This window comes from Eupeodes corollae, chromosome 3 (assembly GCF_945859685.1).
Source record: "Eupeodes corollae chromosome 3, idEupCoro1.1, whole genome shotgun sequence".
Classification (NCBI taxonomy): domain Eukaryota; kingdom Metazoa; phylum Arthropoda; class Insecta; order Diptera; family Syrphidae; genus Eupeodes; species Eupeodes corollae.
This window is the reverse complement of record NC_079149.1, coordinates 40,223,968-40,246,441: the sequence shown is the minus strand read 5'-3', so window position 1 is coordinate 40,246,441 and position 22,474 is coordinate 40,223,968. Positions and strand designations below refer to the sequence as shown.

Here is a 22,474-nt window from a genome sequence, read left to right as displayed (position 1 = left end):
TCTCAAGCTGAAAATTGATCAGCGTTTCGATGACCTTGGAAAAACAGGACGTAAGTGCAATTGGACGATAGTTAGATGGTGAGTAGGATTATGCTAAATAGTTTTGTCAATTTAAAAAAATATCAATAGAAATACTTTTTTTAGCTAACGAACATTTTTGTTATTTATATTTTGTAAGACTTTGAGAAATATCGACAGACGGGGATCAATGGGAAGTAAACACTATGGGTTTTGTCAAATCCTCTTATTTCTCGACGTGTATTTTGATGGTATTTTGGTTTCATTACTGAAGATGGTTTTTCAATGAAACCATATAATTTGGATCTTATTTAAGGACCTAACTGACATTTGATAGTCTTTATGTAAAACTCTGGGTAATGTCGTATGTGAGTTAGCTAGTTTATGGGAAGACGACAAATCAATAAATGTTGGCTTTTGTCAACATTAAGAGCTGGAATTTCATTTTTTCAATGCACACCAACAGCTGCTCAAATAACGGGCTATTCAATATGAAACCTCTTTTTAACAATTAGAGAAGAATATCCAAAATGTTTTTAACTACTACGAAATAAGATGAATAAAGTTCGTAAGCAGGATTCCTTTTGAAATATCAAGGAGTAAATAAAAATACACTATGTCCCAACCTTTCACAGTTTTGAATATAATGCAAATTTGTAAATTGTTTAAAAAAAAAACATCAATACACTTCTTTATTTATTTTACCTAAATTAAAATTTACTAAAAAGCCAAGGCCAGCAAATAATAAAGTATTGATCACAATAAAAATGTTCATTCTGTGATTTAACCACAAAATATCCTTATAGTCAACACAGCAACATAAATTTTCCATGTTTACTGTATTTTGTTTACATAAATCTATCACCTGGGTTTTCTTTAAACTTTTGCTGCCTTAACTATTTCAGGAAATCAGCTACACTTAAAAGGGTTTTCGATAGAAAACAGGTTCTACCTAAAAAGCTGTATTCATGTAAGGTTTGCACCTATATATACAGTCAAATATATAAAGAGAAATAAAAGCTTACGCATAAAACTGAGGAATTTTATTTTGAAGAAAAGGATATGCTGAGCAAAAAAATCAAGAACCAACCTAACTATAGAGATTTTTTTAGGAAATTGATCGCCCTTAAAACACATCAAAACCCATATCCAAAACTAAACTATATCTAATCTATCTACATCTATTATACGCCTCAGCTCTTTATCATCATCTAAAAAAGCTCGGCTCGTTATTCATTTCTTTGTGATTGTGGTGGCAGCAAGTTTGAGTTATTTCTTAAGGCATTATATCTCTTTGTATTTGGGTTATTGAAATGACACCTTAAGGCAATGCAGTGGGCATCAAAACAGTAACAGAAAATAACTCGTAAGCAAATTGCCACATACTCGCCCTGCCCATAAATCGACTGACAGTAACAGAAGCTCCATCAGCATTCAGCTCAATATACGAGTATAGCGTAAAATAGGGGCCAAGGACGATTTTCAAAGAACCAAACAAATACGAAAATATAAAAAAAGAACAAAGCAAAACAAAAAAACAACAAACACACAAAACAGAACAATAAAGCACCAAACGATATTTGCTTAGCTACCCTAAACAAATAAAACCAGAATAGCCATACCGTATAGAGCGTACAATCCGAATAGCACCAAACTGACCACAATCAGCCCTCAATCCGTAATGAAAATAATAAAGCCGAACATTTATGTGGCAATGAATGCCGATATATGCCAAAAAGGACAGCCCTGCCCTGCCCAGCCCAGGCCCACTGATGTCCAGTCCAGTTTCCAGAATGCCAGAATTCAGGACTAAAACCATTGCCATTGCTATATTCTGCTACTGCTGGCGCTGCTGGTGCTTCTGCTTCTGCTGCTGCTATTGCAAACAAAATTGATCTCCAAGGATTACGACACATTTTCTGGGCAGGATTTTTTGTTTTGTTTAGTTTTTTTTTTAATTTTATGTTTGGTCGTTCGATGTTGGTGCTTGGTGGCGTTTTGTTCTGTTTCCTTGTTCGTCCAATCAATTTTTGCAAGAAGAAAAAGGAGGGAGGGGATGTTTGTGAAAGTGTATGTTTGTCACTTTTTACCAACGCATTGCGGTCCATTTTCTAAACGAAGCTAAAACCTCAAACAACACATGCAAGGATATTACATCGCTTTGCCCCAAAAGCAGCCATGGCTAATCTGAATCCTTTTATTTGCATTTGGTAATGTTATGAGTTTGTTGTATTTTTTGTTTTCTACTTTCTACTTTGTATTTATGTTTTGCTTCTTCTTTTTTGTGACGGACTTTGAGCTGTCATAAAACTCTGACCAGGACCACCCTCGCATTACAATTCCGCATACAATTGAGCAACAAAAAGTGAGTCCTTATTACGACCATATCGCACAGATACAAAAGGGTATAGGTTATAATGCCATCTTGATTACTTTTCGTTTCGACAGACCATTTTGAAGAGCGACGGAACCAAACCGAGAAAGCGCGACGAAGCAAAGGACCAACCGGAAGGACGAGACGTCTCTGTCTCTTACCAATGCAATATTTAAAATCGTTTTTTTTTTTTCTTTTTTGGTGCTTTTTGTTTAAAGGACGGATGTCCTGCTGAATATGAACAAAAAAAACAGTAACCGCTTTTGTGGCAAACCAAACTCGTCGAAAGTCCTTTTAATTGAAATTCTGGCTGGGATAAGGATGTTTTTTTTTTATGTTTTTGGTTTTTTATTTCGTATCTTAGTTAAACTCACTCGTCCTTTTACTGAATTGTAATCTCAAGTTATTGGTAATTTAGTGCTTTGGAATTATCTTGTGACTTGGAAAGGACAACGTTTTTGTATCGTAGCCCGTCGTCGCTCGTCGTATATGCGAAAAGAGAAATTAATTAACAGGAAAGGAGTTTGAATTCTATATACACAAGTATCTGTGTCTATCTATCTGCTTGTTCCTTATTTCATGTTTTTTGTTCTGGGTGGTTTATAGGGTTCGGTTGGGTTTTTCGTCCCTGTGTTCTAATTACATGTGCAAGGAAGTGTGTTAGTTCTTATTTTTGTGTTGCTATACAGGGATATGTTTTTATCTATTGTATTTTTTGTTAATACGGTAGATAGAAAAGTTCTATAAAAATTTAAGTCAGTGTGTGTGAAAGGGTATAGATATAATGGAATAATAATTCAACCGTTTTTGTGGTGTTTATCTGGCCATAGTCGTTATAAACAAACAACAAAAAAAAATGGGTCTAAGTAAATATATTGTCATGACAAGTTGACATATTAACTAAGGACGTAAATTAAGGCTTGTATAAATTCTAATATACCTACCTACAAGGTAAAACCTTTTATGGAGGGAATAAACAATAGTTTGAAAAGTTAAATGGATTAGGTTATACTTATGGAAAATATAAAATTATGCAGCATAGGTAAAGTTTCATTACACTACTTGTGTGACGCATGTCATGGTTAGAAAAGACAAAGGACCTTTTTTTTCTATTCAAAAGAGAATTGTATTGCGTGATTTAGTTCATTCTAAAGTTTTTATTGCAGAACAATTAGAACGTCAACATTGAAAGTTGAAATAATAAAAGCAGAACAAACTTAACTTTACTTTAGAAAACTTACACTAATAACTTTTCACTTTGCTTTAGTGAGAAGAACAAAAAATACATTTCACGATAATTGGTTTTTATGTCTAACGTGTTTTATTTATTTGTTTGTTTTTTTTTTTTTTTTTTTTTCAGGAACTCTTAACTACTTTTAAATAGTTAACAAAAATTATGATAACAACTTAAATCTTTTTCTGGAGAACAATTTTTATGTTGAGTTGAAAATTATTCCAATTCTGGAGAACTTGGAAGATGAAAGTACTTTGATAATAAATTCTTTCAAGAATTTGGAGACTTTTCCACGAATTTGTAAGTTTTCTTTTATTTTTTGTTTTTGTAATTCTATAAGGTTAAGATCTTTTTAAATTAAGCAACAAAGGTGTTACTTAAGAATTCAAATTTATTCTTGAATTTAAACTTGAAAATAGATGTAATGAGTGGAAAAAATTGAGTCTGGTAAAGCATTCCACATTCGTGTAGTACGACTAAAGAAAGAATCTCTGTACTGTACAGTACTACCGAAATCGAGCTCAAGGATAAACAAAGTATGACGGTTGAATTGTTGGAGGGGAGGAATGCAACTCGCTACCAGCCCAAATATGAGAGTTATACTCAAGTTTTGGACGAATAAAAGCTTTGTTAATTATAGCCAGATCGAAAGGGCTAAAAAACTTCCTGTATCGTCCTGGAAAACCCTAACACTTAGCAGCATTTTTGGGGATGCCAATATGTGATTACTCCACAACAGTGGTTTGTAATGCCAATACTTAAAACTGATAGGTGTTCAGTCTTCTCGACGCAAGTAAAACTTATGGATAGTGGCATAAGGGAAGGGTTAAACTTTTGCGACAGTAGACAGCATTGAGTTTTTGAAACATTAAATTCTACACGGTTTTTGGTTCCCCATTGTAAAATGTTGTCTTGATCAGAATTTAATGAGTTTATTAAACGCTGGCGTTGGTAGTCTACACCCGAAAAAGAGGGATACGAATCTAAAAACGAATATAAAAAGCTCAGGGTACTGTCGTCAGCGAAACAATTTTTTGGGTTAAAATATTGTTCTAATTGCATATAAAAATTACGATAGTTCAGTCACATACAATAATTGGGGGTCACTAGGGTGTATACGTTTGTTTAATTTTATTTATTTTTATTTAATTTTAAAAGAAATAACACTTGTATTCGGTTTTTTGAAAATTGTGTAAAGCCTTTTCACCCAATACCATAACGTCCAAATCCCAAAATGTCTTTAAGGCCAAAAAGCAAATGTCGTAACGCCAAAATGTTGAAACAAATGACATCTGTTGGGTTATATTTTAAAATTTAATTGACATTGATTTTGGGCTTTGTGACATTTGTTTCTGAAATAGTTTTTGGGCGATAAAGCCATTCGACAGTCTTGATATTTTGGGGTTATTTTTCATAAAACTGGTTTACGAAAATTTTTTCTTTAGCTTTTGTTAAACTTGTAAATGCTATTAAAAACATCAAACTCTTTTGCATTTTTGAAGGTTACGGTTTGCTTATAAAAATCCAATTTTTCGCAATATTCTTTATACAAAACTCAATGTTATGCTTATAAAGCGCTGCCAAAAAAAAAAACATATGAGATACCACAGACAGAGCTGACATACAGATGTTGTTAAGGTGGCATTTTCTAGATGATTGTTTTCTGTAAGTTCTTATATCGACATCGTATCTTCTCTGATAGTCAGGAAGCTTTCATATCTCTGGACTCTGTCTCTACAAACTCTATACCGGTCCATAACTGTCGATCCTCTCTAATGGAGATGGCACAACAGTGCAATATTAACGTTTGCATCAGGCTCTCTTTTCAAAAATACATGCTTTCGGTGTGCATGAATCCCTGCTTCATTGGATTAGTAATTACCAATTCAATACAAGTAGTATTGGATGGATTCAAGTCTGAAAACCATAAAATAAATGCTGGTGTGCCCCAGGGCTCTGTTCTATCTCCAACACTCTTTCTCATTTTTATTAATGATCTCCTCTCTGCAACATCTAATCCAATACATTGTTTCGCTGACGATAGTACTCTTAGATTTTCATATTCGTTTTCAGACTCACATCCCTCTTCTTCGGATGTGGAACTGCAACGAAAAAATATGATAAGCTCATTAAATTCCGACCTTAACAGCATTGTTCAACGGGGATTAAAAAACAGCATGGAATTTAATGCTTCGAAAAAAACAATGCTGTCTTGTATCGTTAAAGCGAAATATACCGCCCTTGCCATTACCCATAAATGGCACTTGCATCAATGAGACTGAAAACCTCGATGTTCTCTGTATGTGTGTCACCAACCACCTCATGTGGAATAGTCAAATACGCGATGTCGCCAAAAATGCCGCAATGTGTTTGGGTTTCCTTAGGCGATGCAAGAAATACTTTACCCCTTTTGATCTGGCTTTTATCTACAAGACTTACATACGTCCAAGCTTGAGTACAACTCCCATCTCTGGGCTGGTTTTCCTGCAACTTTCATAAACCTCTTGGATTGTATTGAACGTAAAGCATTTAAATTGATAGATGATAATATCATCATAAGTTCATTTACTTCGCTTGAACATCGTCATATGGTCTCTTGTCTGACCCTTTTTTACCGTTATTTTAATGGTTTATGCTCTAGTGAAAAAGATAGTTGCATTCCTCCCCTGAAACAGTTCAACCGTAATACCCGCGCTTCTAGGAATGCTCATCAGTATACCCTCGAGCCCGATTTCAGCCGTACTGTCAAGTACAGAGATTCGTTCTTTAGCCGTACTATGCGAATGTGATAAGCAGAACCGATCCATAGATCCATAGAGAACCAGGGCCAAGTGACTTACAACTCCAAAATATTCCTGCGTGCGAGTAATTGCAGGGATGGAGGGGACCTACAGTTTATATGCCGAATCCGAACGGCTAATTTAAGAAAGCACTTTTTCATGATAAGACTTACTGCTGTAGAATTTATGAATTCCTCGCAAGAGGCAGTATCCGTCAACGAAACTTTAGGTGGCATAGGCAGGTATCAAACCCAAGACCTCTTGCATGACAGTCCAACACACTAACCATAATGCCACGGGTACTGAGTGATTAGAACTTTTTAATACTAGCACTTTAAGTACCTATTAATTTAAAAATTAGCTGACAAAAAAAATATCCATCTTAGTTTTACTAGTTATCTTACTTACTAACTTAAGGTTGCGCTTCAGTCCTGTGTGAACTAGGGCCTCACCCAACAAACTTCTCCATCTAGCTCGGTCCCTAGCTAGATGTCTCCAATTTCACGCTCCAAGTTGGGTGAGGTCACTTTCTACTTGTGCACGCCACCCGATCCGCGGTCTTCCTCTACTGTGCTGTCCTGTGGGTGTGGATTAGAAGACTTATCCGGAGCATTGGTTTCCATGCACTCTAGGTAACCAAGCCATCTTAGTTGTTTTACTTTTAACCTTCTGGCAAAGTCTACGTCGCTTTAAGTCCGTAGCTCGTCGTTCCATCTTCTCCTCCACTCCCCTTCGATGCATACGGGACCGTAGATCGAACGAAGAACTTTTCTCTCGAATCGACCCATGGTGCTTTCATCCGCTTTTGTCATAGTCCATGCTCCTGCTCCGTATAGCAGGGCGGGGATGATAAGGGTCTTATATAGCACCACTTTGGTCCCTCGAGAGAGGGCTTTACCACTCAATTGCTTTCTTAGGCTAAAGAAACAGCGGTTAGCAAGAGTTATTCTGCGTTTGATCTCAGCGCTGGTGTTGTTTTCTGCGTTTACAGAGAAGCCTAGGTAGACGAAGTCCTTGACTACTTCAAAGTTACGTTTGTCGATGGTGATGTTTCGACCAAGACGTCGGTGTTGTATGTCCTTCCTTGACGACAGCATGTACTTTGTTTTGCCCTCATTAACCGTAAAACCCATTTTTGCCACCTCTGCCTCAATACTGACAAAAGCCCCATTGAAAACACGCTGAGTTCCTCCGAATATGTCAATGTCATCAGCATGTGCTAGTAATTCGACAGACTTTTGAAAGATAGTGCCTTTAGTGTTGACGTGTGAGCTCTGCACATGACAGCGCATCATCTTGTCTAAAATCTTTTTTTGACATCGAAAGGTTCTAAAAGTTGTTTCCAACCTTTATGGAGCAGCGTGAATTCTCCATGGTCATCCTGCACAAACGGACAAGTTTGGCAAGGATGCCAAAACTAGACATGGCTCGATACAGATCCTCATTGTAGATGCTGTCATATGGGGCCTTGAAATCGATGAAAAGATTATGGGTGTCGATTTGGTGTTCTTGTTTTTTTCCAGGATCTGCCGTAATGTGAATATTTGATCGACTGTGGACTTTCCTTGTCTAAAACCACACTGATAACGACCTATCAGGTTGTTGACAATGGGCTTAAGACGTTCAAATATTACTGCAGAGAAGATTTTGCAAGCGATGTTAAGTAGACTCATTCCTCTATAATTAGTGCAGTTTAGAGAGTCTTCTTTTTTCAGAATTGGGCAAACAATAGTGAGGTTCTCTTTAATACTGAGGTTTCATTCATCAATGTTGTATCACTTTTACGAAAAATGTATCACACATTTTTGGGTAGGCTTACATGAGCTTAAATTATGTAAAAATTGTTTACTCTTTTTCAAAATCAGGATGTTTGTTATGAAAATGTTTAGGGAACATGAATGAAGCTATCTAACAAAATTCACCACTTTCGAATTTGTTTTGAAGTGAATACATAATTTGTTTGGCCGTTTCTTAAACTTCTGGTAAAATTTTAAAAGTTGATGAGCAGAATCGTTCCACTTTTCTGAATGATTAGCACTTTAAATCCTTATAATTTAAATATTTTCTAACAATACATTCTTCATTTTACGTTTAACTAGTAATCAACATCAGTAAGTTTTTGGCTCTCACACTGAACCAATTTACCGAAAAAGGCTTTGAAATAACTAGAATTTTCAAATAAGATCTTAATTGGACATATAAAAATAAGAAATACCGGAAAAATAATGTATCACAAGAAATGGTTTGTTTATTTGGTCGAATTTATTAAATTCTTTCGATTGGTTAGTTAACCGGTATTTCATAATTTCTAGGACTATTCCTTTTTTACGTAATTTGCAGTATTAGGGTGAGCTAAGCAAGATCCAAGAAAAATGTGTTTGTAGTGGCAATATTTTTTCACACCCTGAAAATGGCAAAGAGTCAAGTGTATACTAAAGATTATTTTTTGAAAAAAACATTAAAAACGGTTCTGCTTACTTATAAGAAAAAAGGAGAATTGAGACTAACTACAGAAAACTTTTTAAAATGCAATTCAGTTCTTGCTATAACTTTGTCAAATCAAGTTTCAAAATAAAATTACATTATAATTCTGTGTGACACTCTAAGCCCTCATTATCGGTAGAAAAAATAAATTAATTTCTTTGTAATTTTTTAAATACCTATACTACCATTGATTTTCTCTTATAAGAATGAAGGCTTTCGTTGTAAATCGTGAGTCTCATTAAATTAAAAAAAAAAATTAATTGGTCCTGAAAAAAGACGACACAGAAGAAGAAAAAAAAAGTTCTTAAAAAAACGAGTCCAACGATCATTTAAAAAATTAATCAGGTGGAAATCCCATAAACTGTGCTTTAAACAGGCCACATCCAGTTAAGGCTGTGGATTTTAATTTAATTTTTCCTTCATTTGTTGGATTTACTTTCAATCAAGTTCTTTTTGTAAGCCATATCGCGTCGTCATTGTTGTTGGTGGTTTGAAACGAACATAAGGGTTGACGGTGATTGTGATGGTGTGACCTCTTCAATTTGCCTCACAGTGCGGTGAAAGTGTGAGAATTTTCACCCTCTTGAGTCACAATTTAAATTGCAATAAATCTCAATTAAGTCCAATACCACAACTTTCCATATCCCTGCGTCCTTGTTCGTTCGTTTATATACTGCACATACATATATTGTTTGGATTATAACCCACATCGGAGCTAGAACTGGCTAAAACTTGTACATAATGTACATACATACTTGAATCCCAACTATAGTTCAATCCTTAACCACCCCAGTTCTACACTACCGCACCTATATGAGCAAAAGCGATTTATTTGAAAGTCATTAGGGAAACAGCTTGGCCGAAGCAGTATATACCTATACAAGAGCCTTGCCGGCAAAAGGACTATGCTGCAGAGAATATGTACTTGAAAATCCAATTCAGGACTAATTTAATATGATTTACGATGTTTGGACAACGTCGTCGGTCGCCGCTGTCGTCGGTCTTCGGTCATCGGCATGGAATGGAAAGGAAAGTCTCACCCTTCCCGCAACATAGGCTTCCTGATTTTCGACTTCTGGCCAAACGTATAACTTGTGTCGTGTTGAAGAAAGAAAAGGCCAACGGCCGGCTTCCAAAGATTATTTCAAACGTCCACACGAAAATCGTGCCAGCAGTGTTCTCGGACATTTTTCATACTTTGGGTGTCACATCTTATAGCCTAGTTATATCCAACAACTACAATACCTTCATATCTATATATGTATATACCATAGATACGTAGGCATGCAAGCAATATAGGGACGTCTATTTGAGGTGCAATTGCAACAATTTTCTCCGAATGCACGATACACAACAATTCAAATAATCTTTCCTCTCAGTATCAGTATCCTCTGGGAAGTGTCATGGTATGTCCTACAATATACTTTTCTATCGTCCTTGTGCGAATCCTTACAAAGGTGAATAGGTAGGTATACGAAAAAGAATATACTTATAGGTTTATTGTGTGTGGCTTTGAAGTATAAAACACACACAAGATGGTAAAAGTTTTCGTGCTCACTTGAGGGCAACTTGGATGAAGCAGAAGACTCCAACAAGGATGACAACTGGCAATGACAACTTAAGTGGAAGATGGTTTTGATGCACTTTCCACGCATAGTGCACTTTTCTGGGTGACTCTGTAAATTTATATATATCGACGACTGTCTCAAGCTAAGGCGCTAAGGGGTGGAGGAGGAAGGGAAGAGGGTTTTAGTATATAACCATAGCGTGGATAGGGTATATGTATATATTTTACCACAACTCGCGTTCTGCCCTTCTCAAATATTAAAATCCAATCTGTGTATTGTAATGGAAAGTAGACGTCATTATTTTCCCAAGCGAGGGTAAGCGAGGCGGAATGGAACTGTGTGCAGGATGAAAATCCGATGACAGGTTGTCTATGAACGACAAGAATACTCACTTTACTCGAAACAATGCAACCAACAACGACGACAAGGCGTGGCGGCGAACGTGGCGCGGTGGAGGCACGGAACACTGAGATACTCAAAATACAAAGCAGCAGGAAAAACACAACCTGCAAAATGAAAACTTTGCCCAACTAAAGGATTCTCAAGCAATATAAGAGTGAGGAAGGGCTTAGGTTTTGAAAGTATTGGGGGAAAGGGGGTGGGGTAGTGAAACAAGTAGACAACTAAAGAGAGATGGAGAGTGAGAGAAGGACTTAGATAGACCCTTCAAGAGCTAGGCTAGGCAAAACGGACACAAGTGGAAAACTATTAAAATTCTCACTCCATTCCGTTCCTTCTCACACTTTTGATTTTTCTTCTTTTTTTTTCTAGCGTAAAAAATCCTGCAAAGTTTTATTTTATTTTTTGACTGGCAAGCATTTTTTTCTATTTCTTTCAAGAGCTGAATTATTAGCTTAGTTTGTAGATTGTGAGGGTTGCTAGACTGCTGCCGTTGCTGTTATTGCTGTAAATGCATTTTACAAATGAAGGCAGAAATACGCGTTTAAATACTAAACAACAAAAAGAATACAGAGAAAAAAAGTCTGAATATTTAAAATACTTTTTGAAAGCTGATGTAATGGAGGACAACGGTAAAATTCGTCAGTCATCATTAGTGAAACATTTTAATTTTGTGTATTACTTTCGAGGAGGACTTTTTACTTTAAAAATCGATGACTTTCTTGTTTTCTGTTCTTACACCTCGTTTTCTAAAAGTATCTTTATGTTTTTTTTATCCAGAATGAATAGTACGATTTTTATGAACTTTATCTTCAATATTTTAATATATTTTTTTTTGCTGGCGAAGACTTCATTTTCGCTTAGATTTTCTTTGACCTTGTATTGAAAATAAGAAGAATTATTATTTGTCCAGAAGTAAACAAAAAAATGCATGTTAAATAGAATTAAAATTATATTTGAAGCTCAATACCATCAAATGACTTTTGTTTTTGTTGCACACGAAGTTCAACATTTTTCGCAATAATATATTTTTTTAACATTATCATACCTGAAACACTACAAAATTCTAGTCTTGCAAACAAAGCTCCAGTCTTTACGATTGCAATTTGCAATCGTAAAGCTTGCAATCAATGAAATTATTAGTTTTTTAAGTGTTTTCATGTTTAATTTCGAAAACATTTCTTCTTCTATACAAAGAGATTCGTTACTAATTAAGGTTGCATCAACAGAGATTGAAATTCTTACTCAAAAAAAAATGAAATTCAGTAAAACTCATGAAATTCGAAATTAATATATTGCATCAATTCCATAAGATCTTTTTTTTTTCGGCAGATATATTTGGTACATCTTCAATAATTTTAAGCTCGCTTAGTGAAAAAGTAGAAGATCCTCTTTTGCCAATGGTAATATTTTGAATGGTTCTTCTGGATTCAAAGTCGTTTTATAAAATATTTGTTTACTGTCATTCCAAATAAATTTGTCTCCTTCTTAATAAGATCGTTTTTGAGATTTCACAAATATTGAAAAATTCAGCTGGTTGCATTTCATATATGTACCTTTATTTTGGAATTAATACCACCAATAAACTGGTACCCATCTCAAGGGGCACTAATTTCAACATTTGACTTTTTTCTTTTTCGTTTTAATTAGGGCATCACAAGAATCGCATTCTATATGTGTATGGCCAGGCTCTAAGAACTTGTGATGAATATATCCAATTGATGAATTTTCTTTTAGAAAAAGGAGAAACATAGCAGCTACGAACGAGTTTTTATTTTCGCTGTAAAATGTTATTTTACGATCATTTGGTGGTGACGACCTAAGAAGTTTAAAAATGCAGGAAGAAATCTCATTCCCACCTCTCCGCGCAATACCTTCGTGCCACATATATTGAAAGTCCATAGTTGCCTTTTGTAAAAACTTACGGATTTTCTAAGAAAAGGCGTTGGCAGACATTTCTGTAAGTAAAACGCAAAGGCTCTCATGCTTGATTTTGCTTCGCGTTTTCCTTGTCAATCTTTTTTTTGGTCGTAGCCGAACTCTGCTTTTACAAGATGTAGTTTTTTTGCTCAAATAATATCTTTTTCTCTTCATCGTCTTGAGCAATTTAATTTTAGATATAAATGTATCACAATTTGAACATAGTTTGGAATATTTAAGCATATTTGGTCATGCCCACAGGGCTAGCTACTTCCTTTTTATACATAAGGTGAATTGTTGCCAGATTTAAGCCCCCATGAATATATTTTTGGGATGTATCTCAACGGCTATAGTGGCTCTTATATGCCGGAAATTTGTGTATGTGCCGCTTTATTTCTTCTTCTTTCTCTTGACTAGTTTTGTTGGGAGGAGTTCTTTTTCCACGACAATTTTTAAATGGCAAAGTCGGACATGACAGTTTTTTTTTTACAAATTACACTCCTAATGAAACTTTCAGTTTCATTAAAGCACTGTTTAAAATGTTTTCGACAAATTTTAGAACGTTTGCCAGCATGCTCCGAAAAACATAAAGCGGTATTTTGCCGATTACGTTTTCGTTCAGTTGAATTTGTCCGTGTATCATTTTTAAAGGGTGATTTTTTTGAGGTTAGGATTTTCATGCATTAGTACTTGACAGATCACGCGAGATTTCAGACATGGTGTCAAAGAGAAAGATGCTCAGTATGCTTTGACATTTCATCATGAATAGACTTACTAACGAGCAACGCTTGCAAATCATTGAATTTTATTACCAAAATCAGTGTTCGGTTAGAAATGTGTTTCGCGCTTTACGTCCGATTTATGTTCTACATAATCGACCAAGTGAGCAAACAATTAATGCGATTGTGACCAAGTTTCGCACTCAGTTTACTTTATTGGACATTAAACCAACCACACGAATGCGTACAGTGCGTACAGAAGAGAATATTGCGTCTGTTTCTGAGAGTGTTGCTGAAGACCGTGAAATGTCGATTCGTCGCCGTTCGCAGCAATTGGGTTTGTGTTATTCGACCACATGGAAGATTTTACGCAAAGATCTTGGTGTAAAACCGTATAAAATACAGCTCGTGCAAGAACTGAAGCCGACCGATCTGCCACAACGTCGAATTTTCAGTGAATGGGCCCTAGAAAAGTTGGCAGAAAATCCGCTTTTTTATCGACAAATTTTGTTCAGCGATGAGGCTCATTTCTGGTTGAATGGCTACGTAAATAAGCAAAATTGCCGCATTTGGAGTGAAGAGCAACCAGAAGCCGTTCAAGAACTGCCCATGCATCCCGAAAAATGCACTGTTTGGTGTGGTTTGTACGCTGGTGGAATCATTGGACCGTATTTTTCAAAGATGCTGTTGGACGCAACGTTACGGTGAATGGCGATCGCTATCGTTCAATGCTAACAAACTTTTTGTTGCCAAAAATGGAAGAACTGAACTTGGTTGACATGTGGTTTCAACAAGATGGCGCTACATGCCACACAGCTCGCGATTCTATGGCCATTTTGAGGGAAAACTTCGGAGAACAATTCATCTCAAGGAGTGGACCGGTAAGTTGGCCACCAAGATCATGCGATTTGACGCCTTTAGACTACTTTTTGTGGGACTACGTCAAGTCTAAAGTCTACACAAATAAGCCAGCAACTATTCCAGCTTTGGAAGACAACATTTCCGAAGAAATTCGGGCTATTCCGGCCGAAATGCTTGAAAAAGTTACCCAAAATTGGACTTTCCAAATGGACCACCTCAGACGCAGCCGCGGTCAACATTTAAATGAAATTATCTTCAAAAAGTAAATGTCATGGACCAATATAACGTTCCAAATAAAGAATTGATGAGATTTTGCAAATTGTATGCGTTTTTTTTTTTTAAAGTTCTCAAGCTCTTAAACAATCGCCGTTTATTTTGTCAATAACTAACAGATTTCCAATGTACAGAATACGTTGATCATAAGATCCCAGGGACCAATAGTGATTGAAAATGGATTGAACGTTCTCAAATGAAAATTTTACCTGGCAATTAAATCGACACCTACCAAACGGTTAACGGTTATACTTCCCTTGAACAATAACATTTATGATGAGTCATTGATTGTTTGTTGTTGTTGTAAATACATTTGTATAAAAAATTCATAGATCTTTACTTATAAATATTATTGCCTATTGTTATTTACTAATTTTTGATATGACTTATTAATGTATTCTGTTTTTTTTACCTGTTTGAAATTTCAATAAATGATATAATGCACATGCGAAAATCGAGTTCTGCTTTTGTTGTTCTCTTATAATGGAAGCTTAAGAGCGAAATTTTGCAAAAATGTAGTATTTTTAGATAATATTTTGCTCAAACAGCATTTTAAGAAGAAAGATTTTGAGGTAGTATTATCAGACACAGTATTTTGACAACACAATATTTTGAGACACAGTATATTAACCGTACAGTATTATGAATGTACAGTATCAAACAGCATGATACAGAATTTTAACGATACAGTATTTTTAAATACAGCATTTTGACATGCTCCCGATAATTCCAAAATAATGGAGCGGAATGAGAAAAGGTTTGTTCCCATATAACGGAAGAATAGTTGAACACATTCTTAAAAAAAATATATACTTTTGTTAAGTTTTGTTAAGACCAATCGTCTTTCTTAAGACGGATTTATTTTCTTACCTAACACCATATCACCTGACATGACCTCTTGGCAACAGGAGGTACCAGTTTTCCGGGATACATTTTTTAAAAATTCGTACAATTAAAAATAGAAGAAAAGAAATGAAAAGCAAATTTGATTACTGAGTGAAAATATTAAATATTAAATTGTGTTTGTATTTCAGTCTTCTGTTTGAGTTTAATAATAAATTGTGCTATTCAAGCAAAATGAGGCTTAAAGTTAATACTAATTTGTCTTTTTAATTTGCATTAATCAATAACCTAAAGCGATTCAAAATTAGAACAGCTGATCAAAAAAAATTTAAATTTAAGAAGACTATTGAATTTCTAAATGTTTTTTTTTTGTTAAGAAATTTTAATTTTTTTTTTTCAAAAAGAAATTAAACGTGTAGCATACTATTCCAAAATAGTCAGTAAACTTTTCTATCGCACTATGCCTAACTGCAAGCATTTGTTATTTACTTATATCAATGTACATAGAAATCGTTGTTTAAAATTATGATTGGGCCTTATGATCGAATGATTGAACCGAAAGTCATTCTTTCTTTTAGTTCTCTTTATCGATGTAAAGCTTTGTCAGATCATTAAATAAATATCCTTCAAGCGAAACAAGTCGTTCTTTATTAATTCGTCTTACAAAATCCCCTACAATTCATCAGAAGTGAGATAATCCACGTTTTAAAATAGTTTGTGAAAAAAAAAAATTTTTGTCTGTTCTTTCCATCGAAAAAAAATCGTGTTTTTTCTCTTGCAATAATTAATTAAAACAATTAAATATGTCGCAAGCGTGGACAAAGTTCTTAAATGAAGCAACAATCGTTGTTCTCAAAGCTGTGTTAAGATCTTTATTGCTTCCAACCAGTGGTTCAAAAGCTGAATTAAAGCGACGTGTGGAAGTTGGAGTAAAAGATCTCACAGACGACGATCTGCGAAAGCTCATACAAGAGACTTCTAGAGAATCCACCGTTGAATCTGCCGACGAACAGTTTTCTGATGCTGAGGACAACAACGAGGAGCCACGTTCGGAGGAAGAAATTCTGGATGAGGAATTAGAAAAACTTCATCGGATTTTTAAGAAGAAACAGGAGATTCATAAACTGCAAAAACAGCTTCAAGAATTTCAACTCGAGGAGTCTGCAACCAGTACCAAATCGACTACAGTTTGTTTCAGGGATATTAAAGACTCCATACCCCCTTTTAGTGGCGACGACAATTTACCTGTGCAACGTTGGATAGAACAATTCGAAGACTATTCCGAAATCTTAGGCCTGGATGAAAGAAGTAAATTTCTTTACGGGAAAAGACTTTTGACAGGTACAGCCAAATTATACATCAGAACAATCATCACAAAAAGTTGGCAAGATATGAAAACTTATTTGATCAATGAGTTTAAAAAGAACGTGACTAAGGCTGATGTATACAGTGATCTTCAAAATAGAAAAAAACGTCATGACGAGACTTTCCAGCAGTACGTTCTTTCGATGATGGAAATAGCTTCACAAAGTGTCATTGAAGAAGAAGACATTATTCAATTTATAATTAAAGGAATCGCAGATGTTGAAATTAATAAGTCAATTTTGTATAACGCCAACACCATCATTGAATTAAAATCAGCCTTACGCAAATATGAGAAGTTAAAGCGCAATTGCCGAAACAATTTTTCTGACGTCAGGCCATCGAGAAGTACACCAAATAGTTCTCATGCACGCAACATTACACCAAGCCGATCAAATGTCACAAATCAAGGTTTTAATCGTATCAACACTCAAACAACACCTGATAAGCGAGAAGTTTCGTGTTTTAAGTGTGGGAAGCAGGGACACATTTCACCCCACTGCTCTGCGAAGAAATCAGTCATGATTGTGAATACGAAAGATCAAGTCGAAGAAAAAGAAAAAATTGATTTACCAGCCAGCGTGAACACATGTGAAGAGAGCGAATCATCAAGCAATGAATTCGAGAAAATCATCAGCTTTAATTTTGTCAGTGATCAAATGGACTCATCAGCAACACTCTTGACTCTTTTGGATTCAGGGTCCCCCATCAGTTTTGTTCAAGCTAAGTATATACCTCCGTTTTTGATATCAACATTAGACCTGAGAAGCCATAAATATGTTGGAGTAAACAACAGCCCGCTGGATGTACTAGGAAGTATAAGTTGTATCATATCTTTTGAAAATTCATTTATAAATTTACAAATGTTAGTTGTTAAGAATAATTCAATGTCTTATCCTGTAATCTTAGGTAGAGATTTCATGGGCAAAAATGGTTTGGTTCTACAACAACAAAAGAAGAATTATGTAAATGAAATTGATCGAGATCTCCAATTGTCATCTGGCGTTCGTGATGCTCCAGCTACAAGTCAAAATAATGAGCTGATAACTACAGGTGATGATGTCAACTTTGTTTTTAAGGTTATGAATATTGACCTGAGTTGCAATGTGAGTAAATTAGATCTTAATATTAATGAACATTTACCTGAGACTATAAAAGAAAACGTTATTAGGATCGTTACACCAGCTTTCTCTATTTCGAAAGTTAATAAGCCATCAAATGATTTTTTAAAAATGCAAATAGTTTTGTCCAAAGAAACTCCATTTCAATGTCCACCAAGGAGATTGCCTTATGTGCATAAAATAAAACTTCAAGAGATTTTAGAAAATTTAATGAAAAAAGGCATTATCCGCGAGTCGACTTCCTCATTTGCGTCACCCATAGTTCTGGTCCAGAAGAAGAGTGGGGAGCTTAGACTTTGCGTTGATTACCGCGAATTGAATAAGATAACTTTAAGAGACAATTATCCCTTACCATTAATAGAGGATCACATTGATCGTCTTAAGAACAAGAAGTTTTTTACAACCCTCGACTTAAAAGATGGTTTCCACCACGTTAATGTGGCGGAAGACTCAATTAAATACACGTCTTTTACGACACCTCTAGGGCAATTTGAATATTTAAAGATGCCATTTGGCCTTAAAAATGGTCCATCTGTGTTCGAACGGTTTATTAAGCAAGTATTTAAAGATTTGATTGCAAAAGGTAAGATTTTGACATATTTGGACGATTTTTTAATTGCTACAGAAACTGTAGAAGAGAATTTAAATGTTTTAAAAGAAGTCATTCAGGTTTTAATTCAAAATGGTTTCGATCTTAGATTAGACAAGTGTTCTTTTTTACAAACCGAAATTCAATACCTGGGATATAAAATAAATAAAGATGGTATAAAGCCAAATGATGCCAATACCAACGCCATAAGGAATTTTCCAATTCCCAAGAGTACAAGAGAGGTTCACAGTTACGTGGGTCTTTGTTCATATTTTCGAAAATTTATACAAAATTTCTCAAATTTAGCCAAACCATTGTACGACCTTTTGAAGAAAAACGCACCATTTGTTTTTGGTGTAAATGAAATAGAATCTTTTAATTTACTAAAAACCAGGCTTTTACAATCTCCAGTTCTCTCAATCTATAGTCCTCATAACGTAACAGAGTTGCACTGTGATGCGAGTAGTGTAGGTTTTGGTGCCGTCTTACTCCAAAAACAACACGATAACAAATTCCATCCGATTTTTTATTTTTCGAAGCGAGCCACAGAAGTTGAAAGTAGATACCACAGTTACGAGCTTGAAACTTTGTCAATTATTTACGCCTTAAGACGGTTTAAAATATATCTCGTTGGAATACCTTTTAAAATAGTCACAGACTGTCAAGCACTGACACTGACTCTAAAGAAAAAGTCAATTAATCCGCGCATTTCTCGTTGGGCCTTAGAGCTACAAAGTTTTGACTACAAGGTAGAACACCGTAAAGGGAACATGATGAATCACGTCGATGCTCTTAGTAGATCTTTTAATATACTCCACGTTGAAGATGAATCATTTGAGTTTGTTTTAGCAGCAGTGCAGAGACAGGATCCTAAGATATTATTAATCATCAAAGAGTTGGAAAAATCTGAAAGCCCGATGTATCAAATGATAGATGGTCTAATATACCGAAAAACTAAAGAAAAGGTTCTTTTTTATGTCCCTCTAAATTTGGAAGACCAGGTAATTCGAACTCATCATGAAGCAATGTGCCATTTAGGGGTCGACAAGTGTTTCGAACACCTATCCACAACCTACTGGTTTCCTAAAATGAAGGATAAAATCAGAAATTATATTAAAACTTGTCTTAAATGTATTTGTTTTTCTCCTGATTCTGGAAAAATTCAAGGAATTTTGCATTCAATACCTAAGGGAAATATACCCTTTGACACATTGCATATTGACCACCTTGGTCCATTATCAAATGGGAGCAAAAAACACCTTCTCTGCGTAATAGATGGTTTTACAAAATTTTTAAAGCTTTATCCAGTTAAAACTACCCAAACTAAAGAAGCTATCATCTGTTTAAAGTCATATTTTGAAAACTATTCAAGGCCAAATCGGATTATATCCGATCGTGGGAGTTGTTTTACGTCAAAGGAATTTTCAGATTTTATGAGTGCAAATAACATTTATCATATAAAAGTTGCAACACATTCTCCTCAATCTAATGGCCAAATAGAGAGAATAAATCGAATTCTTATTCCCATGTTGGCCAAAGAATGTGATCCTAGTACAACGAGTGGGTGGGATAAGAATATTGCAAAAATTGAATTCGCTCTTAATAATACGTTGAATCGTAGCACAGGTTTTTCGCCTAGTACACTTTTGTTCGGAACGAACCAGAAGGGACAGTTTTGTGATAGCGTCAAAGAGTTTTTAAATGTTAAATTGGATTCCAAAAGAGTAAGATTCGAAGACATGAGAAATAAAGCTAGTGAAAATATACAAAAAAACCAAAACTTAAACAAGATTTATTATGATAAGCGCCATAAGAAACCCCATGTGTACAAAGAAGGAGACTACATAATGGTAAAGAATATTATAAACACTCCTGGCATTAATAAGAAACTATTTGCAAAATTTAGGGGTCCATACGAAATAGAGAAAGTTATGCCTAACGATAGGTACCTAATAAAAGATATTGATGGTCTACAATTAACCCGTTTACCATATAGGGGAGTCTCATCACCTTCTAATATGAGGCCATTTTTGACTAAATATATCTTGGAACATGACGAAGACGCGAATGACGTTGGAGATCATGATAACAATGATTTTAATAAATAAATAAAAAAAAAATGAAAGATAAAAACCAAACAATTTTCTTTAGATCTCGATTTATAAATAAGAACATACATATATGTATATATCTATATTTATGTTTTATAAAGTAATTTCGTACAAATACATATATAATGATATTTATGTATATTTTAGTGTATCATGCATTATATGAATAATTGCATGCAAATTTTCACGATATTTTAAATTCATTTCATGCAAACTTTCGTATTATTTTAAAAGAATAAAAAATAAAAAAAAAAAAACATCATTTAATCATATTTCATTTCAAAAATGTAAATGTTCGATGTTATTCAAAAGAAAATTTATTTTATTAACATTATTAACTTTAAAAGAATACTTTATGTTTATTATCTATTAAAATAAAACAAACATAATCGCTATAATAAGAATCTTTATTTATGTTAGAAAAATGTAATCGGGGCGATTACTCGATCAGGCTGGCCGATCTGTAGCATACTATTCCAAAATAGTCAGTAAACTTTTCTATCGCACTATGCCTAACTGCAAGCATTTGTTATTTACTTATATCAATGTACATAGAAATCGTTGTTTAAAATTATGATTGGGCCTTATGATCGAATGATTGAACCGAAAGTCATTCTTTCTTTTAGTTCTCTTTATCGATGTAAAGCTTTGTCAGATCATTAAATAAATATCCTTCAAGCGAAACAAGTCGTTCTTTATTAATTCGTCTTACAAAATCCCCTACAAACGTATACAAATAAATTCCAGCCAAATTTTCGATTACTTTTAGCAGCATTTATGTACATATGTCAGCATAATTCTTTTCCAAGACGTCAATCTTCTCGGGCTTACCAAGGGCGTATACAAATTCCTACAGTACGTTTGGAATACTGTTTTTCGTCGTCCATATCTCAAGAACCAGTAGACATAACGACTTCAAATAGATTTTGCTATACAAAAAATAACATCTTATTATTTAAAAACGGCTTTAAAAAAATTGAATTTGTTGTTTATTTAAGCAATTTAAAAAAAACGAAACTTTTGGTTGACCCAAATATTTAAAATCAATGACGCTACCAACTTTTATTAAATGTGATAATATAATTTGCGTAGTGATACCAAACTAGCATATTTTTTTGACAACATTTAAAGATATTGGCTTCAAATTAATTTAATCTTTCAAATAATTTGGTTTTCATAATTCAGTAAAATGTGTATACGAATCCAACAGTTAGTTTTTTCATAAAACATTAAAATCTACATAAAATAATAAGATATTATAAAAAGATTGATTTTCGATACTTGATATAACGTGTATTAATTGACTTTAAAATGATTTCATTTTGTGCTAAATTGTGTTATTTTCGTAAAGTAATCGTATTTTTAAAAAATCCATTTTTATTTTTCATATAAGAAATAAAAAGTTAAAAGAAATGCCATTTAAATTGATAAACTTTAATTTTCGACCTAAAATCTAGGAAACAAAAAACGATATTGAACATCATTAAAAATATATTGTGGGTTGAATTTTTGGAAAAAATCAACGTATAACTTAACGAAAATCCTACAAACACAACAAAAAACTGAAAAGAAAGGGTTTTTGACTCAAGTGTAACGAAAACAAAATAAATTACTGACTTCGAATTTTTTACTTCCCAACAAATATTGTTAATAATATTTTGTAAAAGTTGAAGATGAATCGACAAATATGCATTAAAGGGAAGTTATGATTGTGGGTTGGATCCCAGTCTCTTTTTAACTTCCCATAGGAAGTTATTGTAATGGGTCCGATTTGTAGAATTGAAAATGTTGACATTTCTCGACGTTTCAGTGTCCCTA

General features: G+C 34.4%; 2 protein-coding genes across 5 annotated transcripts in view; one reads left to right on the top strand and one right to left on the bottom strand.

Annotated features, from left to right (window-relative positions):
* Positions 1 to 22,474, bottom strand: part of LOC129950117 (zwei Ig domain protein zig-8) — a 425,570-nt gene that overhangs the window by 115,472 nt on the left and 287,624 nt on the right. The gene's annotated exons all lie outside the window — the stretch shown is intronic.
* LOC129950116 (uncharacterized) lies at positions 15,928 to 20,684 on the top strand. The gene is made up of 2 exons (XM_056061941.1): positions 15,928 to 17,941; positions 20,542 to 20,684. The coding sequence occupies exons 1-2, from the start codon at positions 16,277 to 16,279 to the stop codon at positions 20,560 to 20,562; spliced, it is 1,686 nt and encodes a 561-aa protein (XP_055917916.1). The 5' UTR covers positions 15,928 to 16,276; the 3' UTR covers positions 20,563 to 20,684.

What these genes read in the sequence shown, in the direction of transcription:
- LOC129950116 (XM_056061941.1), top strand. Translation starts at nt 16,277, where the DNA reads ATGTCGCAAGCGTGGACAAAGTTCTTAAATGAAGCAACAATCGTTGTT. An exon ending in ATATTGACCTGAGTTGCAAT is followed by an intron (nt 17,942 to 20,541) that starts GTGAGTAAATTA and finishes TTTACCATATAG; the next exon opens with GGGAGTCTCATCACCTTCTA.